Source organism: Pieris napi, chromosome 1, assembly GCF_905475465.1.
Source record: "Pieris napi chromosome 1, ilPieNapi1.2, whole genome shotgun sequence".
In the NCBI taxonomy this organism is placed as follows: Eukaryota; Metazoa; Arthropoda; class Insecta; order Lepidoptera; family Pieridae; genus Pieris; species Pieris napi.
Genome location: NC_062234.1, coordinates 3,034,546 through 3,057,047, shown reverse-complemented (window position 1 = coordinate 3,057,047; position 22,502 = coordinate 3,034,546). Strand labels below are relative to the sequence as shown.

Here is a 22,502-nt window from a genome sequence, read left to right as displayed (position 1 = left end):
AGTTATACTTCTTTGTCGTAAAAAAAAAATTGTATTCTACGTTTGTAGAAAAAACTAAAATGTTGATAATAGCTAAGTTCCGGGTGTCGGTTTTTTGATGAAATTAGGTGTGCGCGCGCATCTTTAAATTTACTCTCATATTTTTTCCCTAACGTGCCAAAAAAAGTATAACTTTAAAAAAAAATTCTGATTTTAGTCACTAAATGTAATGTACAACCTAAACTGTGTAAAAAATATAATACTCCATCAATCTCTCAATTGCCAAAACAATAGATTTTACTTCTATTAGAGTTTAATTGTGCCAAATAGTGGTTGAATTTAATAAATGTTGAAAAATTGCTTGTATTTTATTAATTACACCTGTTCACATTATAGGCATAAAATAAAGTAAAAATTTGGGATTCTTTCATGAATTTCACTATTATGTAATAGTAGATATAAAATGTAAACTTGGCGCCTCGTCTTTGAATATTGTAGGTTTTTATAAATAAAAACTAAATGAGTTATATAACATTATTTTAGCTGTTTATTCCTAAGAAATTGTTATTACCTGTAGTGCGATGAAAATTTTCATAAGACCGGTGTTTTTAAAAGAAGGTTAGGAAATACTTCTAAAGGTAACCAGAGATAATTATAAATGTTAAAATGTAATTAGAACTATCTGTATGGCACTGACCTATAAGTGGTCACCTAATTAAGTCATTTACTCCATAATATAAACCAAAGCAGAAATGTGTGAAGCTTACTCGTAGACATGAATTTAAAAATTGTACACATTTTTTGGTATCTTATAGCAAGCAGTTTTGGTTTTTTCTATAAACCTTCCATGGATACCGGTATAAGTGTTGTTCGGAAAGCACCCAGATGTAAGTAGCTAGTTATAAATATTTAACTAATGCTATTTTGTTAAGGACGTCTGCATAAACAAGATGCATGTATCACAATAAAAGACAAAGTAGAAATCTCGTTCATAAGAATATGTATTTCGTGTTAATTAAATACGTTAATTTTCCAATATGACAAGATAAAACATCAGCAACACAAATGGAAGTATAAAATTATTCGTTCCATATAGCTTACGGCAGTCTATTTTGAAATGCTAATAATTTCCGGCAGAGTTCATTTTCCCCCCATCCCAATAAAACATGGATTGTGATATTGGTGAAGTATTGAGCCATAAAGACAAATACACAAAGTTTTCCGCCATAAAAAGAAATATTCGATAACAAATCAGAATTGAATGTTCAAGGTTTTTATTTTATGTCTAAAACGTCGTCTGAGACCGTAAAAACCAATGGTAGTTTTTCATCCGACTTCCTGATAATTTATATTGGATACATTTTATAATTCGTATATTTTTATTTAGGGAATATGCCCTGGCTGGGTGTTGGTCTATGGTGCAATGGGTGTCCACCCCGAGGTTGTGAGGACGACGAAGCAATAATACATGGGTACTGTTGTGGATGTAAGCATGTGTTCGGTAAGTCTTGTAATAAACGAATGAGGTATAGAATAAATATTCCTGAATTACCATGTTAATCGTGAGACCACATAGAGATGAAAGAATTCTTCTTTTGCTGGGATCGAACTCAGCGCCACAGCCTTATACGCCGTATGCTTTGAAAAGTTGGTCAACTAAGAGAATCGAAATTAAAAAAATGTTTCTAATTTTAATAAATCATGAAAATTTTAATGAACTTTCGTTATATGAACAATACAGGGCTAGTTCCAGTCTTAGGGCAGACATATTTTTGCGTTCACTAATTTTCAAGTGTTGCACCAACCTGCTTTCTTAACTGAAGTGAACAGCATTTTCAGTTTTTTTCAGTCATGTAAAAAGTGTAAATAATAGAATTCATATCAGCGATTTTTAAGTTATGGTTTTTGGGAATCGAACCTCTTTATTTATTTAACAACTGAAAACGTGACTTCCATGTTTTCTGAATCTCACTCTTGTAACTTGAATTCGTGTATGCGGTGATGTTGCTTATGTGCGTGTTGTTCCCACGAGAATGTAAGTGCGTGCTCCTATTTCACCATGCCTCCTGCGGATAGAGGACAAGTCTTTGTTTTTTTTTAATTTATGTTATTATTATTAATTACTTGATATGTCATATGGAACATGGTGTAATGGTTGCAGCTCCTTACAAACGTTGTGTAAAAAAAAATGGCGATTAAAAAGAGTGGCGGAGAGTTTATTGCCAGTTCTTCTCTTCCGTTCTACGCCCTTGATTTGACAACTGGTTAAATTAGAAGCATTAATATGTATTTCTTTACGGACGAGTCATAAGTGTACACGATTAAATGATTTTTTTACTTTTAACTGTGTAGGTAGAGGTAGTTTCCTATAGTTCTCATGATTATATTTTGTTACAGATAATTTACCAATACTATGCCCAGAGTTTCTCCAATGCCCTCTCAACTTGCACGGCCTCTGTCACGATTATGAATATATGATGAGATGTTGCTGTTGATTCTCCACTCAAATTGATTAGTAAAATTTTAAAAACTGAACAAATATCTTTGATGCATAATCATTTACGGATATATATACACTACTTTCTTAGACACTTAGCCCAAAATTTCTTGTGCTTTTGTCTTTACCACGATGTGTAATAATTCCCGTTTATATTCTACTTATTGAAATGTCAACAATATTTGCGTAAATTTTGGGATCGTAAATAAAACATCCTTAATAGCATACTGTTTTAATTTCTAAGAAACCCTCAATACAGAATTACAGTGGGTTAGCGGATCTAATTAAACTTAACTCTTCACATAACAGTACAAAAATAATTAAGTTTCATACGATCAATTAATAAAATTCGCATGCAATTTTTCAAATGCCACATGTATTATTGCGTTTAAAAAATTTTTCATAATACTTAAGACAGAACTTTTAAATTAACGTGAAAGTTGAAAAATCGCACGACATCATTGTGGTGATATTAATGAATGTCTTTTAATACTATGTTCCCGCTGAATCGAAAGTGATGACTAAACATTATAACTATACATCCGTCTAACGCTAAGGCGAATTTGCTATATCTACAATTTTGTGTTAAGTAATGAAGATATGAACCCGTACAACGGGTTAATACTAGAAACCTGGAACTATTTTAGTTGTATCACACACGGAATTAAAATCAAGCAAATCGGGTCCTAACACAAAATGTGGTACATTGTGGAACAATACAAATATAATGGAATAACACTCAGTGCAAAATTAGTACCTCGAGTGAAGAAGCCGGTATATTAGCCTAGAACAAACATACCGAGAGAACCTTTAGATTTTAATTATTTCACTATAATCCTAAATACAAAAACATTAAATTTCCCACGTCGCATGGATGATCTGCTCGGAGCACGTAAAATTATACCTACGATAATCATTATATATAAATATGTATAAACATACACCCATACATTTCACCGTTCCGTTGAACTAACAATATGTCGGACGTTGCAACTTAAGAGAAGTTAGCTTAAAATAAGTTCACTATTTTTTAGATTTGTTTATAATAATTAATGCAATAAAACGTTTGTTGTATTTGCGTTCAATAGTGTAGTGAGGCGAGCGGCGGCCGGGACGGCTCCATTATCTCGCCAGCCTAGAATGAAATGGAAAAGTATATATATTTATTTATTTATATATACAGTGTAAATTCTTTATAAGGAATTTCAAGGGACCACGTATTATTATTCGTTATAGAGAGGTTTTGTTATAGGGAGGGTATAATTAATTTTGGGTTAAACCAAATAAATGTACCTCATTTTTACGTTTTAGAGTTTTTGTTATAACAAATGACGTTATAAAGAGTTTACACTGTATATAGTATACACACACAAAGGCATAATAACTATCTAGCTGAATAGCGGTATATTTTGTTAACCTCCTTGTATTATTAACGGTAATAACGAAAGGTGACTCGGTTTTTCTCAGAGCAAGTAACTGCAAATTTTAATGTTAAATCCGTAGAATATAATTAGGATATAATATATATGTATCACTTAAAAATTTTGTTTGTTCTGTGCCATTATGTCAAACATTATTATAAAATCTATAATAATAAATCTGTAACTTACAAGAGACCGCGCTCATGGTAATTTAGTTATATAAGTAGAATTTAAAATAAACTAAAAAAACTCTGTTAAATAAATTTATTCAAAAAAAGGATTTCTAGTTTTGACTACTTTTATTCTAATTTACTTATTACCAATATAGATATGGGATAAAAACAAGATTTATTAAATACTTTTTATAGGTTTTTAATAGTATCTTACCAAGTGTGAGTAATATTCAGCAGCAAGACGACTTGCCAGTATCAATGGGTCTTCCCTGATCAATCTTGACGGACATACTGGATGTCGGTGAACCGGCAGATGGCGGACCAACGCGCGCCTTAATCTCAGCCGCCATCGTCATGAAAGCTTGCTCAACATTCGTGGAGTTCTTCGCACTGGTCTCCAAGAATGGAATACCTAGCTGTTCAGCATATTGCTGAAAAATAAAGATTCCATCAATTCCACATTACAATGGTTTGGAATTTTGTGGTATATATGTCGGTGCCAGAAAGTTTGGCCATTTACAGATCCGAGTTAATCAATATTTTTTATATAACTGGGCTTATTTCATGATGACAATTCACAAAAATATTTTAACATTGATGATCATGTTTCAACTATTTGTTTAATCCTTGAATCATGATCTGAATTTTCTCCTTTATAATTCAAGGGAAATTTCCCTTTTACCTAAAGACAATTATTTGTCTTCGACACTTGTATACTGTACTTCCATACGGCTGGCAAACGTAGACATAAAAACAAAAATAAAAACCAAACTATACATTGCAAACAAATATATGTAGCATTACAAAAAGCAACAAAACAAGTATATTAAAAATAAGTAAAAAGCGAAAAAATAAGACGATTTAACAAATATAAAAATTTAAAAGGGTGGACTTTAAAGAACTATATAGATGAGAAGCGGTGAACAATATGTCGGAAGTGTTAACGGGAAGTGAAAAACCTGGAGACCTTTACCTGTGAAGGTGTTTTGATCAATGGTACAGAAGGAAGGGTATCGAGTGACAAGAAAAAAAAAATGTATACAACAAATCTAAACATTTGTAGTTTAGGAAATAAAAAGGCTTTATTATTATTATATTACATCGCCGTCCGCAAATTCTGATTATAATAGCAAAATATTAATAGTACTAAAAACAAAATTTCAATGCCCTTTAAAGATAAGATGTCATTCAACTTTATCTCATTCTTTAGTCCTTGGTTTTTAGGTTAAGTAAACATTAGCAGATGCATTTATCTAAAAATTATGCTACAGAATTCACATATTATGAAGCATGCAAAAGGCACCAAAAAAGCTTAGTGGGAAAACTACATTGATGACTAGAGTCCATGCTTCAATCTAACTACTAAAAGGACACCAATCAAAGTATTTAAAATTCTTTAAGCAATGCCGAACATGGGTTTATGTCAATAATGGATGCCACTCCTTTACTAGGAAACTGATAGCTTATTAAGAAATATTCAAAGCCACGCCTGTCTATGATTACATTTCTATGACGTTTTTGCTTAAAATATATATTTAATTTTAAATAACTACCTAACATTCTCTGGATATAATTTATTCATTTCAAAATTATAGCAAAGCTCTTCTATGAGTTCCATAATATCTCTTTTGTAAGTAACTATTGGCCCCAAAGGTTGTATTCAGTCGAAACTTAGCTATGAGTATAACTCCCAGATGTCGTAAACAAATGGCATTTGACATATGGAAGTCACACTTAGCACTCATACCCCAAGATGGACTTGTATCAAGTAGTATTGTCTTTGATTCACATAACTTTTATACATTTAAATAGAAAACTTTTTTTGAACGGATTGAAGTTATGTATTATTATAAATTTACAACTATTTAAACATAATTTTAAATTTATCCGACGTTTCGCGTGCTTTACAGCGTGCGTGGTCACGGTGACCGTTGTAAATTTATAATAATACATAACTTCAATCCGTTCAAAAAAAGTTTTTTATTTAATTGTATCAAGTATATTGATACAATTAAATACAGAAATTAATATATAGATAAGATAATATATAGAGCTACGGGTACAGGAATAGTAACTGGCTAGTAACTTACATTGGCTGTAGTATAATCGACAGCTTTCTTTGTAGTGAGATCACACTTGTTGCCAACCAGCAGCTTATTGACATTATCACATGCATAGCGGTCAATTTCCTCCAACCACTGCTTCACATTGCTAAATGAGTCCTTTCAAAATAGAAAAACACATTAATATTTTTAAGATTAATAAAATAAAATTATCTTGACAAATACTGCTGTGATAGATTGATTAATAAATTCTGTAACTTTAAAATATAAACAAAGATGTATTTGAATAAAGTCTGGCTAACAAAAGCTTATAGCATGTTATGTTAGACTGGTTAATAAAAATGGGTACGTTATAGTTTTCTAAAGTAAACAAACAAAGATAAATGCATGGGCAATTTCATAAAAAATTATAATGCAATTGTAACTACTATGTAAGTTAATATTAAATGTTCAGCAGACCATTTATAATTATAATTTTGGTACTGAACAATTAAATGGAGATGATGTCATAGACTAATTATAAATTATATTCTTTCTTTATTCTATTATAGATCTTCTTTTAATACATTAAAAAGATTAAACATAAAAAAAGTTCAAATATACGTTTGACAACCCCATGTTAGGAAGTTTTATGCGAAATAATAATCATGAAGAATAAAGTAATATTGAATTCATTATGAACATCCAATATTAATGTTTCATGAATAATTAATGATAATTAACATCAAGGCGAAATTATCATCAATTAATAAAGAATGTTGACTTTAATATACAAAAGCAAACAATAATAAACTTTTGAGCGAATTAATAGTACAGTTGATTTTATTTATTATGACCTTGGTTGTAGCAACCATTTAGCTATAGTGATGTTAATAAGTCCCTTGAATTAAAAGCATAATTAAGTATTAAAGCTTTGACGAATTTGGGTAGAATAAATCATTTGTAACAAGTTCCTATAAATCCCATGCAGATATTGCATCTACTGCCAAAGACACAAAAAGCTTTCTTGTTTTTTGTTTACAATCAATCACATTTTTTTTTTAAAATTAACTTTTGTTAATATTTAATGTAATATATATTAGGTAAGCATGTTCATTTCAGAGTAAAATTTATTCAGGCTCAGTAACAAAGGGATATTCTGACTAGCAATTGTTTCTACTCAGAATATTTGTCTGTATCTCTTTAACTTATCCTGTAACAATGTCTGGATATAAAGACAAACTAAAATTGTCCTTTCATCATTGTTACAACCAAAATCAACTGTATGTTCAAGAAAATTGTCTCATTATATTTTAGGATGTATTGTCCAATGTTATTTAACAGTATAATTTAAGTTAACATTCAGTATTTTCATTCAGGAAAAGGGTGTACCCGGGTTCATTGCAAGGTTATATGTACTAGACATTACAAAACCAAATAAAATCTAATATATAAAATTCTCGTGTCACAGTTTTCGTTGCCATACTGCTCCGAAACGGCTTGACCGATTTTGATGAATTTTTTTGTGCTTATCCGGTATCTATGAGAATTGGCCAACATCTATTTTTCATCCCCCTAAATGTTAGGGGTAGTCCACCCCTAAATTTTTATTTTTTAGACAAAATTTTTAATTACAATTTTTTTTTGATACAGCGTTAAAAAATACATACAACCCCTAATTTTCACCCCTCAACGATCAACCCCTATTGATTATTATAAATGATATACATGGCAAAACGACGTTTGCCAGGTCAGCTAGTAATTCTATAAAAAAAATATTTTTTTATTAATTACCTGGTCTGTACAATCGTAAACAATGATGATTCCATGGGCTCCTCTGTAGTATGATGATGTGATTGTTCTAAACCGCTCCTGTCCTGCTGTATCCCATATTTGTAATTTTATTGTCTTGCCATCTAATTCTACAGTCCTTATCTTAAAGTCCACACCAATAGTACTTATGTAGCTTTCTGTGTATGTGTCATCTGCAAATCTCAACAAAAGACACGATTTTCCCACACCGGAATCGCCGATCAACAAAAGCTTGAACAAGTAGTCGCTGAAAACCAAAACAAGACATTCTGTAAGCATACGTATTGCGTACATTAGTTAGGTACGTGTAAAAATAACACATGCAATAAAGGAGGCGTATTAAGAACACGGACAAAGAATCACACTTTTATAATACAAACATTGTAATATGAGATATCAAATGAAAGATATAATGCGGAAGTTACAAATATATGCAATTTTAAGTTTATTTAAACGCCATTCACATTGCAACGATTACGTTTCGATTTCTTTGGTACACTTTATGAGTCACCAAAACATCTTCTCATTACATTTAGACAAAGAAATTAACATGAACAAACGATCATTTAGTGGTCAATAAAAAATAGCACTCTAGCATTTGTAGTCTTAACTCTTAGGTAAAATTTATTAACTTTTGAATAAAATTTTAGCCCATCCTTGTTTCACACTATATCGTGACACCAATACTTACTATTCTGGATTCATTTTGTACTATAATTTTATTTCGAACACTTTGATGAAGTAGTACAATTTATCAAAAATAACGAATTCCTTTGTTTCGAAAAAGTGCAGCACAAAATAGAAAACTAAAGTAATTTTTTACGTAGAAATTAGAAATAATGGCTGCCGTGAAACACCCACACTGACGTAAGTCATAAATACACAGATGACAGATGGACTGCCACTTGGCAAAAATTATGTTTCGTTCAGAAACGTGTTTATGTCAATCAATATAATATAATCAGAATAAAATTTCAAAACGGTGTACTACTAAAATAAAAAATGTGTTTTTTGAAAAAAAAAATACTAGAAATGTTATTTTTTATTTGCCAAAAACGAAGTTCAATAATAACTTTAATACAAAAACTCAATGAGTGTTCCTTTCTGTAGATAAAATAAATGGGCTTGAGAGAAACAGATTGTGACGACTTAGCAAGAAATTCGCCAAAGCTATCCAAGGGAATTTGTTTCTCACAGAAATGTGTCCTATCACCGACCATTTTCCCCCTGCATATCAATAACATATTGCGTCTTAGCAAAATTCAAAATTCATGTGAATGATAGCACTGGGGATCCTCTACACTACACTACATTCCTAATGTTCATATTTTACACGTGACACATTAAGTTCTCAGCTTATTCTAATATTTAAAAAAAAAAAATAATATTCCTTAGAACTACGTGCACAGTAGGTAACATTTATTTGACACATGTCAAACAAGATTTTCTAATTTATGCGGGGTAATTTCTGTACAAATCTAAGTTTAATTATTTCAACCACATATACCAAGTAGTGTGGATTCAGTTTCCGCACTGAGACAGCCATTTGCTCCTTTGTGCGGCCACGTATACAAATTATTGATAAATAAAACAACCTTAATCATATTAAAACTTTCTTTTATGTACAAACGAGGTAAATGAATCAAGAATAAAGGTCAACTATAAGCCTACAAATTAATTATAGGCTTTACAATATCATCTCTTGCAATATACTTAATGGTATCTTCCATATATACAGACTCCGGTCTTTGAAACCAGCGATAATCTGAAACAAAGCAGAAATCTAGATTTAATCAAACTGATCAATGAAGACCAAAATAGTAGTTATGTGGTAAGCTTGCCGATATTAAATCAAATTCAAGCAAATGTGATCTGACGCCAAACGATTTGTATGAAAGTAGTCACGTGACAAATCGTGAGCTAATGTCATTCTTATACAAATTCCTTTGGCGGTAGTGGGTCACACCTGTCGAAAAGTGATGTTGTCTGATGTGATGTGTGATGTTACTAAACTAATGTAGTCTATGGGTTTTGTCTACTAATTTTATATCTTTGACAAAAATTTGTGTTAATATGTTTAAAAAAAGGGTGCGTGTACTTATGTACGCGCGTAAGAAATTATACTTCTTTGGCATAATTAAAAATAGTTTTTGATTGCATGCAAATAATTAATTACATTAAATAATCAAAGACTGGAAAAGGAGTCATTATAGTTCATTGTAGTTCAGTTTATATTTGAAAAATTAAGTAAATATTTATTATTATTCTCTTAAATTAAGTGTAACATAAATTCTATTATTATTCGAATGTTGTTTTTAAATTATGTCCAACGCCGTAGCATCTTCCGTGGGCAACGTCATTCTGTTAATTTTGTGTCACGGTGCGCGCGTATCGTAACACTCTCAACAATTTTTCATACCGCGCCTAAAGAAGTATAACTTCAATCTTACCTTGGTACCGACTATAGTCAGGCATAATAACATAAGGCTGGGTCCGCGTAGTTGTGCGAAAGGCCTGGGTTCACCCTCCCTATATACATAAATACATCCATCGTAGCAGCCCGCGAACAAAAGTCCTCCCACCGCCCGTAAACACACTGCGCCTTTACCGCCTTCGTGGGTTCCAACATGGGAGCCACTCTATAAAATATATATATTTATTAACACTTCGTTGCAGAAATATAATACAACTAGCAGACCGGCCAAGCGTTGCTGTGGCTAAGGTTTTTCTAATATTACGTAGTAGTAACGAAACGGTAGGAGAACACCAGTCATGGCGTCCACCATGTTTTTTGGTGGTTATGCCATTAAATTGTAGTGTATGTGAAACGTTGGTACTTTCAAAACAGCGCCATCTGTTAGCTGTAATCAAATAATAAACAAACATTTTGAAATAAAATAATATTGCGGGTGTAAATTGAGATGTAAGCTATCCTATCTTTTAAGTTAGATCAAACTGCACACGGAGTGCAAATTTGCTTGAAATCGGTTCCGTAGTTTAGGAGTTCATAGCGGACAAACAACGTGACGCGTAATTTATATATATTAAGATTAACATTGACATAATTGAATGAAAAGTTGGGCAAGTGGCGGCCTTATCGCTTTCAAGCAATCTCTTCCAGGCAACCACTGTGAGAAAAACGAATTAAATTAGATAAGGTAAGCAAGAAGTACAAAAATACATAATATAGTTATTTAGACCAAACTAAAACAGGAACAAAAAAGAACACATAAAAAGTAAAAGTACACATGAATCACGATAATTTTAGATCAGTTTCACATCACGTAGTACGAAAGTTAGGGATACGATGTGGACAGGTAATGTCTGAACAGTAGAAATTTAAAGAAAGTTAGAGAAGAAGCGAAAAGGGACGGGAAGTGAATTCCATAGTCTCACTGCAGAGACCTTAAAGGATTCGCAAAGAAAGAAAGAGTTATGAGATGAGATTACAAGGATATAGTTTTAGTAGTAGTAGTAGTTAAGGTATAGCTATGGACTCTCAAAAATTTGAAATCTTCTTAAGATAGGAAGGAGTTTTAGGATTGAACACGATGGAATATAAGAGATGGAAAACTTGAGCATCACGTCGTCGACGAATGGGCACTCTCTTTGAGTTACGTTTGAATCATTTGTTACATAGCAATTAACATTTCATAATTTCGCTTATATTCTATTGTTGTACGTGAGTGGTTAATAAAAAAATCCTTTATTATTTAAAGCACCCCGATGACCCAGGAACCGTACAACCCCTAAATAAATTCCCAAATTAAAAAGTACTAAAGCCATAATGATAAAACTGAAAACATTGCTTTTTTTATTTAAATTATTTACTTTTTGGATCTAATAATGGATGAAAAGATGGCAGCTTCCTCACTATGTGGATTCCGTACAAGCTATAGTTAATGACGCATAGTCCATTGGTGTACTGCTGGTGTTTGAACCTTAGAACAACTGTTCTCTAATTTAGATTTCTTGCCAATTATTGCTTATAAGAAAAAAAAAGGGTGCGTGTACTTATGTACGCGCGTAAGAAGTTATACTTCTTTGGCATTATTAAAAATAGTTTTTGATTGCATGCAAATAATTAATTACAATTAAATAATCAAAGACTGGAAAACGAGTCATTATAGTCAATAAAGTTCAGATTACATTTGAAACATTAAATAAATAAATATTTATTATTATTCTCTTACATTAAGTGTAACATAAATTCTATTATTATTCGAATGTTGTTTTTAAATTATGTCCAATGCCGTAGCATCTTCCGTGGGCAACTTCATTCTGTTAATTTTCTGTCACGGTGCGCATCGTAAAATTTCACTCTCATAAATTTTTCATAACGCGCCTAAAGTACTAATAACTTCAAAAATCTTAATATATTTTCGGCTTCATATAGACTAAGTCAATCAATTACTCACCGTATAATCAAACACTTGTATCTGATGGCTGCTGGTTCCACAATACACCTTCCCATCTTCAAACAACAGGGTATACACTGTCATTTTAGGTCCATTGAGTGTCCGGAGTAAGAGACCAGTTTGAGCATCTTTGATTGTCACATTCTCAGAGCGAGCAGCTACCAGCAAAACCTTTCTGGGTCCTTCCTTCATTGCCCGCAGTGCCAAGATTGATTGGTCAGAAAACTTCACTGTACTCACTGGTATAAGTAAGTTGTTCTGGAATGGAATCATAGTCATTTAGATTCCAGGCCATGTCCCGGGAATTCAATTGACACATTAGATAAGATATTTTATGTTTTATGAATATTTAAGCGTAATCATTCAATGGGAATCAAACCCAGGAATGATATGTTATAGAACTCATGACTATTTATCCGCCCTTTTTACTATAGGAACATAATTCTGCGCAATAGTCAGAATTCTACAAATACATTTAGAAGCTGCTGTTTGAAGGAATTTATGAAAACGGTCGAGTATTTTTTTATGTTTATTAGCTGTTATAAGCTAAAGCCGTGTTGGCCTAGTGGCTTCAGCGTGCGACTCATTCCTTAGGTCGTAAGTTCGATACCCGGCTTGACTTTCTTTCTATGTGCGCATCTAACATTCGCTCGGACCGTATTAGACCCAAAACTTGCTTATTAGATTGACAAATTATCATGAAACAGATACAGAAATCGGAGGCCCAGACCTAAAAAGGATATAGCGCCAGTGATTTATTTTATTTTTAGTTATAACAATACATATATTTTCTCTTTATAAAAGTAGCACAGATTTGCTTTGTTATTTTAATTATTTTATGTTATATATTTAAAAAGCCTTACTTTGCACTCAAACTGAAGTACAAAACCAGTCCTTGTACCAACGAATACCGTGTCCCAAGCGCGATCCATTGTCTGTATGGGACTTAGTACATTACACTCGGGGCCTTTCTCTAGTCCCGTCTGAAATGAGAATAAAAATATGTAAGCAATGTGCTGGATGTAATACAAATTTTATCACTTGAAACAAATGACGGTTGCCCATATTTGGAAGCGTTCAAGTATTACGTAACGAATGTTGGGGGGAGGGGGTACTTTTGTAAAACGTTACGATGCGGGGCGGGGATTGAATTACGCGTTATTTTTAATATTATTTTCGACTTTCCAGTACTTTACACCACATAATGGTAACTTTTAGGTATAAAGAGTCACTAGGTGGTCACGAGACGTTTTACTATACTTGGGTACAGAAAAAACGTTACAGCGCGTTACATGGGGGGGTGTCAATAATCTCCAAAAATTGCGTGACGTAATATTTCAACGCTTCCTTTTTAGCTTTGTGTTAAAATTGTTAACCTTGAACAATTGAATATCACATATGTAGCGACCCCTACAATCTACAAATAACTGCGATGACGTCATACCCTGAAACGCGCTAACGAAGTATTTCCAACTAAGCATATATACCTAAAACTTCTCAACCTTACTGAAGTCTTTTGGCCAATCAGTGGTTAGACTGTTCGAGGTAACTCCCTTTAGGTTGGAGGGTTACCATGCTTTCACCACAGATATCTATTAATAATAATAATAATAATAATAATAAAAACTTTATTAATTACAGAAAGGTTTGTTACAGAAATCAGAAATCGCTAGTCCCCACACTAGGGAGGCCCTGTGTTGTGGGTAACTAGAAGACAATTATTTCGTGGTACATACATGTTAAAAATAGTTTAAAAATGTGATATGAAAAAAAGATAATAAAAAATAAAAAATACCAATAATAGTTATAAATTTAGTGTTACGTATGAAGTGAATGAGTGAGTGTGTGAATAGGTGAGTTGCGCATGTATTTGAGAATGTAGCTGAAAGTTGTTATGATCGTGCACTGTGTCTGTGTTTATGAAACCTCAAAGTCATACCAAGATATGTAGTAATGCCTCTGTGGATTCGAAATCCAATTTGGCTAGTGTAGTTTCTATGTGACTCGCTAATTTGTATCTGGATAGTTTTACGATCTCAGAGTCCATAGATTTGGAGAATTTGTTATAAAGGAAGGGGCCCCTAAATGCAAAGGAGCGTTGTCCAAATACAGTCCTTCGTTTTGGCGTTGGGAATGCAAAACGTCTGTTCTTAGATGTGTCCTGAATTGTGAGCCCATGAAATCTATGATATCTTGAACAGGTCGCCAAGATGTAAAGCTTCCTTACCGAGAGGGTTTTTGTTTCTAGGTGGAGTTTGACTGTGGGGTATCTAAACGGCCTGCGATAGGCAACTTTAAGGATTGCTCTCTGTGCACGTTCCAGCTTAAGCAATAGAGATTCAGCCGCTCCTCCCCATGCCGGTATACAATATGTGAGAATGGACTGACAAAGTGCTAAATAAATTATTCTAATAACTTCGTCCTCCGCTACTCGTTTCAGCCGATTAAATATTAACATAAGCTTTCTGATCCTAGAAGACTGTGCGTCAATGTGCTTTTCCCAAGTAAGGTGTCGATCTATTATTATTCCTAGATATTTTATTTTTTCGGTGTATTCGAGAACAGGACACTGGCATGGATATTGTCTGTAGACTTTTAATTTCTCTTTATTTCAGAAAAACATGGGCCCGTAAGTATATATATTTGTTAAGCACTAATAATAAATTTAATAGGCCAATTAAATATAGGCGTAAAATATGTTAAAAATGTAATACGAAGTACGAACATTGGATGTTCAAAATCTAAATAACATATTTGCTACTAGTCCTATATATCACTAAGTGCCGATTTCGAAACGATGGTTTTCTTAATAAATTTCTTAAAAAAACATAAAAAATGTTTACCTAAGATTTTTCATTTTAGTATGATTTATTAAATTATTAACACAAAATTGTCCATATAAAATTATTTATGATATAAGTACTAAACTACCTCACTCCCAAAACTCTAGACATAACTGAAAATAAATAAATACCTCTAGATCATAATTACGTATACGTGAATCCAGGGAGCCAGTATACACCGTAGTACCATACTTCTCTTTAACTACACAAAGGCATGTTACAGCTAAATTAGATCCCCGTAGCGTGCTGATCAAATGTCCGTCACCGTTAAAATAATAAACATTTCCGTCAAGACCAGCCGCTAAGAAGTTTGGTCCAACACTCTGAAAATACACAATTAAATAATACATAATTTTTTATAAGAATTGTCACTTAACAAATGTAAAAATCAGTCTTAGAAAATTAATGAATAATTTAATTTTTAAAAATAGAATTATAGTGTGAGTAATGTAGAGCTTATTTTTTTTAATGTAATACGAGGCAAACGGGCAGGAGGCTCACCTGATGTTAAGTGATACCGCCGCCCATGGACACTCACAATGCCAGAAGGCTCGCAAGTGCGTTGCCGGCCTTTCAAGAATTGGTACGCTCTTTTCTTGAAGGACCCTAAGTCGTATTGGTTCGGAAATACTTCAGTGGGCAGCTGGTTCCACATAGTGGTGGTGCGCGGCAAAAACTGCCTAAGAAAACGCTCAGTTGTGGAACGACGGACGTCGAGGTGATACGGATGGTATTTTGCTCGACGTCCGATGATGAAACTCAGCTGCAGGTATTAATCCGAACACCTCCTCTGAACACTCTCCATGGTAAATGCGGTAGAAGATGCAGAGAGACCCCACATCTCTACGCAACGCCAAGGGATCAAGCCGCACGGAAAGTGACTGGTCGTCGACGATTATTGTTTTTATTTATCAATATCGACTCTATCGATCGACTTACCTTACTTCATTGGATACTTAAAGGAAAAAAGGGAAACAGAAAAGTTAGAATTACGCACCTCTATTGCTAGAATAGCATCAGCGTTTCCATTTGCAACAAGTGAGTCGCGCTGCAGATTCTCATCAGCCAGATAATCATATAGTTTACATTCACCGCCTCGTGTTTCGATCGGCGTCGTGTTATCATCTATTGACGACTGACTGTTGTCCAAAATTATTTCTTCGCTTATTGCCACTTGTTCTTCTTTCTCAGTTACAGCTTTCTCGTCAAAGATTTCACCAATAACAATATCTTCAGAAACGTCCAACATGTCGAATTGAATCTCGCTGCTGATAACTGTTTCCTCAACTAGATCTTCACATAAAGTTGATACAACATCTGATTCTTCTGCAACTGGACTAATTGAATATTCCATAACTGCATTCACTTTAATATTACTTTTGTCTGTCTCTTCTTCTGTTTTCAATTTATTACCAATCATATACTTACTCAAATCTTCACGCAATAATAATATGTAACATTCTTTAAAGTCAATCTCATTATGTACTTGAGTTTTTTTTTTCTTCGTTTTACTGAGCTTTCTTTTTGACATTTTTGGTTTGACTTGCTTCTTTTTGTATTTGCTCGGAGTAGTCTCGAGGTTATCTAGTGATATAATATCTTCCAAAGGTCTATCGTCAGTAATAATCTGTTCGATAAGCGAAAAATTAAGTGTTTTAGCTTTGTTTCTATTCTTCATATGTGAATTAGCATCATTCTCTATATTAGAGGAGACTTTTTGCTTTTGTCGTCGTTGACTTTTAGCAGGGGATGGACAGTGACTTTCTACACTTTCAAATGCAATTTGTTCTAACTCTTCAGCAGGAATATTTGATAAATTGTTAACAATGGTTTCTTCTATATCCTCATCTTCATTATCTTCTTTATTATTTTCAAAAGAACTGACATTTAACACAGTCATACCTAAATTTTGCATTGGTATGTGAGCAGTACCACCTGTGTTTTCTAGAGAGCTGTACAGCTTAAATTTTTCTTGAAGCAATTCTTGTATTTCTAAATCTATTTGTTTCATTCTTTCTAAGGCATCAGTGGATTTAGTATTTTTTTTACTTTCAAGTTCCTGTAAATCTACCTGAATACCTCTAGCAAACCTCTTTCTACTTGTTTGTGTACATTGCGTTGTTATGGAAGGTTTACTTGTTTGTGTACATTGCGATGTTATGGAAGGTTTACTTGTTTGTGTTTGTTTTGATAAAAAACATTTTGGATCATGGGACCTGGTACATTTTTGAAATTTGTGATTCGAAAGTAATAATGGTTTATCTTTATCTATCTGAGCTATTTGTTTGCCTGTATTACTAACAGCTGTGTTCCTGAACGCTTGATGAATATTGACTTTTTTGGGAACTTCTGTAAACATATCTATAGATTTCAATGATGATTTTGAATCAGCTTTGGTTGAGGATGTGGATTGTACACATGCTATATTCTTAGGACTGGTGGAATGATTTGATGAGGTAGAGTTTTGTCTTTTTCTGTCTTCACAAGTTTTTGCTTTAATTGGTGTTTCTTTGTCCTTCACACACTTTTCCGAACTATTTCTGTCATTAGTGTCAATTTTTTTATTGTTATCTAAGTGAAATTTCTTTTCTTTGTTTTGTTTGGGATCAGAACAAGCTTTTGAAACATCATTTAACATATTTTCACTATTACTAGACATTTTATCTTTATTTATGGAACAAGCAACCTTATCTTGACATAGTTTTTTATTTTCATCCTTATCCTGGGTTTTTTTACGTTTTTCCTTTCTATGAGACGGTCTTCGGTCTATAGATCGTTTCCGTGAATTAGATGTTGGAGTTGATGTTTCAGTTGTTTCTGAGTGTATAAGCTGGTTAGTTTTCTTTTTTGTCTCAATATCCAATGATTGACTTTTTTCAGCTTCCTTTGTCACTGACCATGTCATACTTTGACCATTACAGTTTTCATCACTATTAATTTCAGTTGTAGGAACCCTAAGCGACTCAAGTTTTGCTGATGCAAAATTTTGTAATTCATTGACTATCTTGTCTTTAAGAGGTATTTCGTTTTTTTCGTGAGGTTTCAACATATCATTTTCTTTTTTGATGACATGACCTTTGACAGTATCACTTTTCATTTCTTGTTGAGATGAAGGTGAAAATCTAATGGGGTTGGATAACTCATCATCCTCAATAAAATTATGGTCAACAACAACATGATACTGTCTATCTAACTCAGCAAATGTATCTTCTTCTTCTAAAAATTCAGAATTATGTTCAAAGAGTGGTGCACTTTGGTCACTTGATTTTGATGGTTCATTTCTTGGAGAGACATCTTTATTATCAGCATCCCAGGGTTTGTTCCATTCAGTGTCAATCTTAGTAGAAGATCTCCAACCTGTTCCTGTGTCTGTATCAGACGAGAATGTAATACTTTTATTTCGGACTCTTCTTTCATATAAAGGCATAGAATTCTCTAAAGTCTCATTACTCACCTCTACTTCAAAATTTTCATAATAGTTGTCACACTCTTGTTTATTTAAATAGTTATATGTATGGTAATCTTGAGAATATTTCTCAGCTGGATCCTTATCATTATGGTAGGAATAATTTGTGGGCTGGTCATAAGAATATCTACTATCAACTTCATCTAATTGTAAGAGGTTGCTTAACTCTGCCATAACAACTGGTTTAATATCTTCCAACAAAATAGTATCTTGTGGATCAAGAATACATTGCATTTGTTTCATAAAAGTATCTTCATAAATCGTGTTATTGTCATTTTGCATAAAATCTTTACTTGATGAGCAGAGTGATTTCTCAGCTACAGATCTCTTATGTCGGTTAAAACTGTTTTGAGACTCCGTAAGTAGACTATTTAGAGCATATTCAAATTTTGTAGAAGAGTTTGGGTTATCTAGTAATTTATGAATCTTTTCTTTGTCCATTTTAAATAATTGATGAACAATTTTATTTTTAATTCTTTCACAACTCACTTTTCTCGGCTTAGGTGCTTTCTTTTTTATTAGATTTTGATCATATTGACTATAACTCTCTATGGTTTTAATGTTTTCATGCATATGATTGCCATTATCCTTAATATCTTCATTTGTTTGGTGTGTTTCTTCTCGATTTAATAATCTCTTTCTTATAATATTAACTGTGTCATCAACAGACCTACTAAATGTGTTTGAATTTTCATTTGTAGGTATAGGATTGCCACCATAATGGTCCGATGAAGGTGGTCTATGACCAGCGTAGTCAGTTTGTTTATTATACTGATGTGATTTTTCATTATATGCATTCATATAGTTTCTTTCATCACCATCATGATTCCAAGGTGATATGGTATGAATTCTATTTTGAATGATTTGTCTCTGATCAATATCACCCATGTTGTTTATCAAATATCCCTCAGAATTGTGAGAAGACCGTTTATAATTACTAGAGCTATCACCATGTTTAATTTCTTTCATAAAAGATTTTTGATGTGGTTCCTTATCTTTTGCTCTAGCAAAGGAAAATTGGGATTCTTGTCTATATCTTGTCCATTCTTGGTCCTGATTTCCATGCTTATTTCCAATGTGAGGGTTGAAATGTGGTCTATGAGGCCTAGAGCCTAGCGGATATCTGTTGATCATTTAAAATTAGTTTAGTCTTTATTCTATTGTTGAAGCAAGTTTATATTATTGATTGATAATATTGGTAGGAAAACAAATTATGTGTACATAGTTATAAATACAGTTATGGCGGCAATGTATTTGTTGCAAAACAATAAGTTTGGGGGGTTATCTTAAATAGTAAGTATATATTGCTGCTTTTTACCTGCTAGTATTTAGTTGGTTATAGTTTCTTTGAGTTCGGTATGGTGAATTATCACAGTTTCGCTGTCTGAACATTCGTGGGTTTTCACTACGCCATCCACCAATACCTTGATGACCTCGTCTCATATTGTTATGATATTAGCATAACTAAGTACCTAATACTACACTAGACACTATAATTATTTAAAACTGCTCAGATTTCAACTGTACTTTGCAAAACGGCAACAATATTGCGAAATAAACAGTTTGATCAATTTTTTACTTGCGAGAATACAAACAGAATATTATCAATTTTGATTAATACGACAGTTGACAATTTTAGATTTTCACCACAGATGTAAAATATTCACGGAGAAAATAAGCAAGTAATATTATTTTGTCTAAACCTACAAAGTTTAATTAATTATTAATCATTGTTAGTTATAATTGTGGTAAGATTGCTTGTCTAATTAGATTATGAAAATCCCAAATATATTTAAACAAAAAGAAAAATAATAAAACTGTCTTTCATAGGTAAGTATATAAAATTGTTTATGTTATTACAACTAATAAATAGTTTTGTCGGTTTTGGTCCATTTTGTAAAAAATATCAGCAGTGTAAAATGCACTTAGTTAAATAACGTAAACAAGAGATAAGTTACTAATGATTCTCTAAGGATAGAAATGATATTAGTAGCTCTCTTCACCCGTCTCAACTAAGAAAACTGCTTTGTTTTTTGGAAAATAATTATGCATGCAGTAATTTTTTATCTTTATTTCTTTGTTTTATTTATCTAAACTATTATATTAGTCTGGCTTACTTACTACCTAATTATCAAGGACTCAGGTTTTTGACTTCCTTACAGCTTCCTTTTTACATGTGTCGTAAACGTTAAACGTCGCTAAAGTGCCCTGTAAACGATCAAATTTGCTTGACAAACTTGTTTGTCAAACTTCACGGTTTCGTCAAACAATAGCTTAGACGATCAAACCAAATATCTATCAAATTTGTTAAATTTCTAGTAGATTCTCCTTTCGTGACGTGACGTCGCCGTGCCGAGCCCGAGTAATTCAGATGACGCATTTTTGGCATTGACTCTAGCGTATCAAGTAACTCTGTGTATCAAGACAAAAAAAGAAGACGATGGGGTCGAGAATGGTTGATACTAAGAGATAAATATACCCACGAGAATTTGCTACGGAAAATATTGCGTACAGAACCTGAAGACTACGCAAACTGCATGCGCATGGTCCATAAAACTTTTGAAGATTTATCTACTGACTATACTCCGTCCTCGTATTGAAAAAAATAAAGATCTTGTCCATATAATCTTTTGATTTTATTTTCCATAATATCGGCATATCACGATAAACAGATATGAAATGCAACGTAAATTCTTTGTTCGTTATATTGCCACTCATATCATCACTGAGCGTAGCGTCCTATGGCACTACAACGAATGAGATCTTGTTTGACAAACACCGCCGTACACGTTCAAACCTGTTTGTCAAACTCGACATCAATCCAGATTTTCATCAAACACGACAAACACGTAGATTGTTTGACAAACGCCTCAAACACAGCAGTACACTATCAAATAATTTGACAAACACGTAAAATTTGACAAACAATTTGATCGTTTACAGGGCACTTTAGTGAGTTAGCCGGCATACATCTCAATAAGAACTATTATAGTCGTATTTTTAATTAGACGAAGTCATCTGACATGTACTGTGTTGTCAGTTTTTGATAAAATATAAATAGTGTTGTGACAAAGTGAATGATTGAAAAAACTCCTGAATTAATGAAATTGCCTCGATTGTCTAGTAAATAGTTACGGGGTTCGAATTTTAGTCGTGCTTTTAACATATCAACGAGTTTTCGACGACTATGTTCCTATTTTCAATTCATCATGTCGTTGAAACTATAGATGTATAAAATATAACAATTATAGGTAGGTAATGAAAATAAAAAAAAACATCGCTTATTACATACTTTGTTTTTATTCATCATCAGATAAAAAATCATCACTATCGCTTTCGGTGACATTAATTATTAATCTGTCTGAAACATTTTCGATCATGTGGTCGAGACCCATTTTGTCTTCTTCTACACGCAGCTACTCCATTTTTCAAGTGTGATATGTTGAAGTCCTTCTTCAAATAGTTTTTTTACTGTCATTTTAAAGGTTTTGTTATTTCTAGCAACATATCCTTTAGCGCCCATACCAACTCAATGAGATTGAGCACACAGTGGTATGAGGGCAGACGTAAAACAACGTCGCCAGTCGCCGCATGTGGAGCGGTCGACTCTGGCTCCGCTGGATACTTGGCAACGTCGCCAGTCGGTTGCCAAGTGAGTTAGCCGGCATACATCTCATGCTTTGGTCTGGTGATCATGACGCACAATGCTGCGGTATGCACCGCAACGCAGCGTCACGACGCAGCATTTAGCGTCCCTGCGGAGAGGTGGTCAGTTGATTTTGCCGCAGCTACCAACCTTGGTAGCTAAATTGTTCATATTCACGTCTACCTAGTCGTGAACATGAACAATT

At 33.1% G+C, this 22,502-nt stretch overlaps 3 protein-coding genes across 3 annotated transcripts; 1 reads left to right on the top strand and 2 right to left on the bottom strand.

Moving 5' to 3' along the window:
- The first annotated feature begins 92 nt into the window (after nt 1-92).
- On the top strand, nt 93-3,311 carry LOC125049607. The gene is made up of 3 exons (XM_047648997.1): nt 93-866; nt 1,367-1,480; nt 2,377-3,311. Exons 1-3 carry the CDS (start codon nt 755-757, stop codon nt 2,472-2,474), a joined length of 324 nt encoding a protein of 107 aa, XP_047504953.1. The 5' UTR covers nt 93-754; the 3' UTR covers nt 2,475-3,311.
- On the bottom strand, nt 2,693-8,810 carry LOC125049597 (ras-related protein Rab-1A). The gene is made up of 5 exons (XM_047648987.1): nt 8,616-8,810; nt 7,907-8,171; nt 6,161-6,292; nt 4,285-4,501; nt 2,693-3,611 (listed from the first exon to the last, which is right to left on the bottom strand). Exons 1-4 carry the CDS (start codon nt 8,627-8,629, stop codon nt 4,301-4,303), a joined length of 612 nt encoding a protein of 203 aa, XP_047504943.1. The 5' UTR covers nt 8,630-8,810; the 3' UTR covers nt 2,693-3,611; nt 4,285-4,300.
- Nucleotides 8,811-9,524: 714 nt separating this feature from the next.
- Nucleotides 9,525-20,265, bottom strand: LOC125049197. Its single transcript, XM_047648346.1, has 7 exons — nt 19,970-20,265; nt 16,183-19,774; nt 15,317-15,508; nt 13,206-13,325; nt 12,343-12,600; nt 10,375-10,563; nt 9,525-9,689 (listed from the first exon to the last, which is right to left on the bottom strand). Exons 1-7 carry the CDS (start codon nt 20,092-20,094, stop codon nt 9,612-9,614), a joined length of 4,554 nt encoding a protein of 1,517 aa, XP_047504302.1. The 5' UTR covers nt 20,095-20,265; the 3' UTR covers nt 9,525-9,611.
- Nucleotides 20,266-22,502: the final 2,237 nt, after the last annotated feature.

Coding starts and splice junctions, on each gene's coding strand:
- LOC125049607 (XM_047648997.1), top strand. CDS start 755: ATGAATTTAAAAATTGTACACATTTTTTGGTATCTTATAGCAAGCAGT. Junction 867..1,366: donor TGTTCGGAAAGCACCCAGAT/GTAAGTAGCTAG, acceptor ATTTTTATTTAG/GGAATATGCCCTGGCTGGGT. Junction 1,481..2,376: donor TGGATGTAAGCATGTGTTCG/GTAAGTCTTGTA, acceptor ATTTTGTTACAG/ATAATTTACCAATACTATGC.
- LOC125049597 (XM_047648987.1), bottom strand. Junction 6,293..7,906: donor TTTACGATTGTACAGACCAG/GTAATTAATAAA, acceptor CTATTTTGAAAG/GACTCATTTAGCAATGTGAA. Junction 4,502..6,160: donor TCGATTATACTACAGCCAAT/GTAAGTTACTAG, acceptor TTTATTTTTCAG/CAATATGCTGAACAGCTAGG.
- LOC125049197 (XM_047648346.1), bottom strand. CDS start 20,094: ATGAGACGAGGTCATCAAGGTATTGGTGGATGGCGTAGTGAAAACCCA. Junction 12,601..13,205: donor TACTTCAGTTTGAGTGCAAA/GTAAGGCTTTTT, acceptor ATTCCATTCCAG/AACAACTTACTTATACCAGT. Junction 9,690..10,374: donor TGACTATAGTCGGTACCAAG/GTAAGATTGAAG, acceptor GCTTTGTTTCAG/ATTATCGCTGGTTTCAAAGA.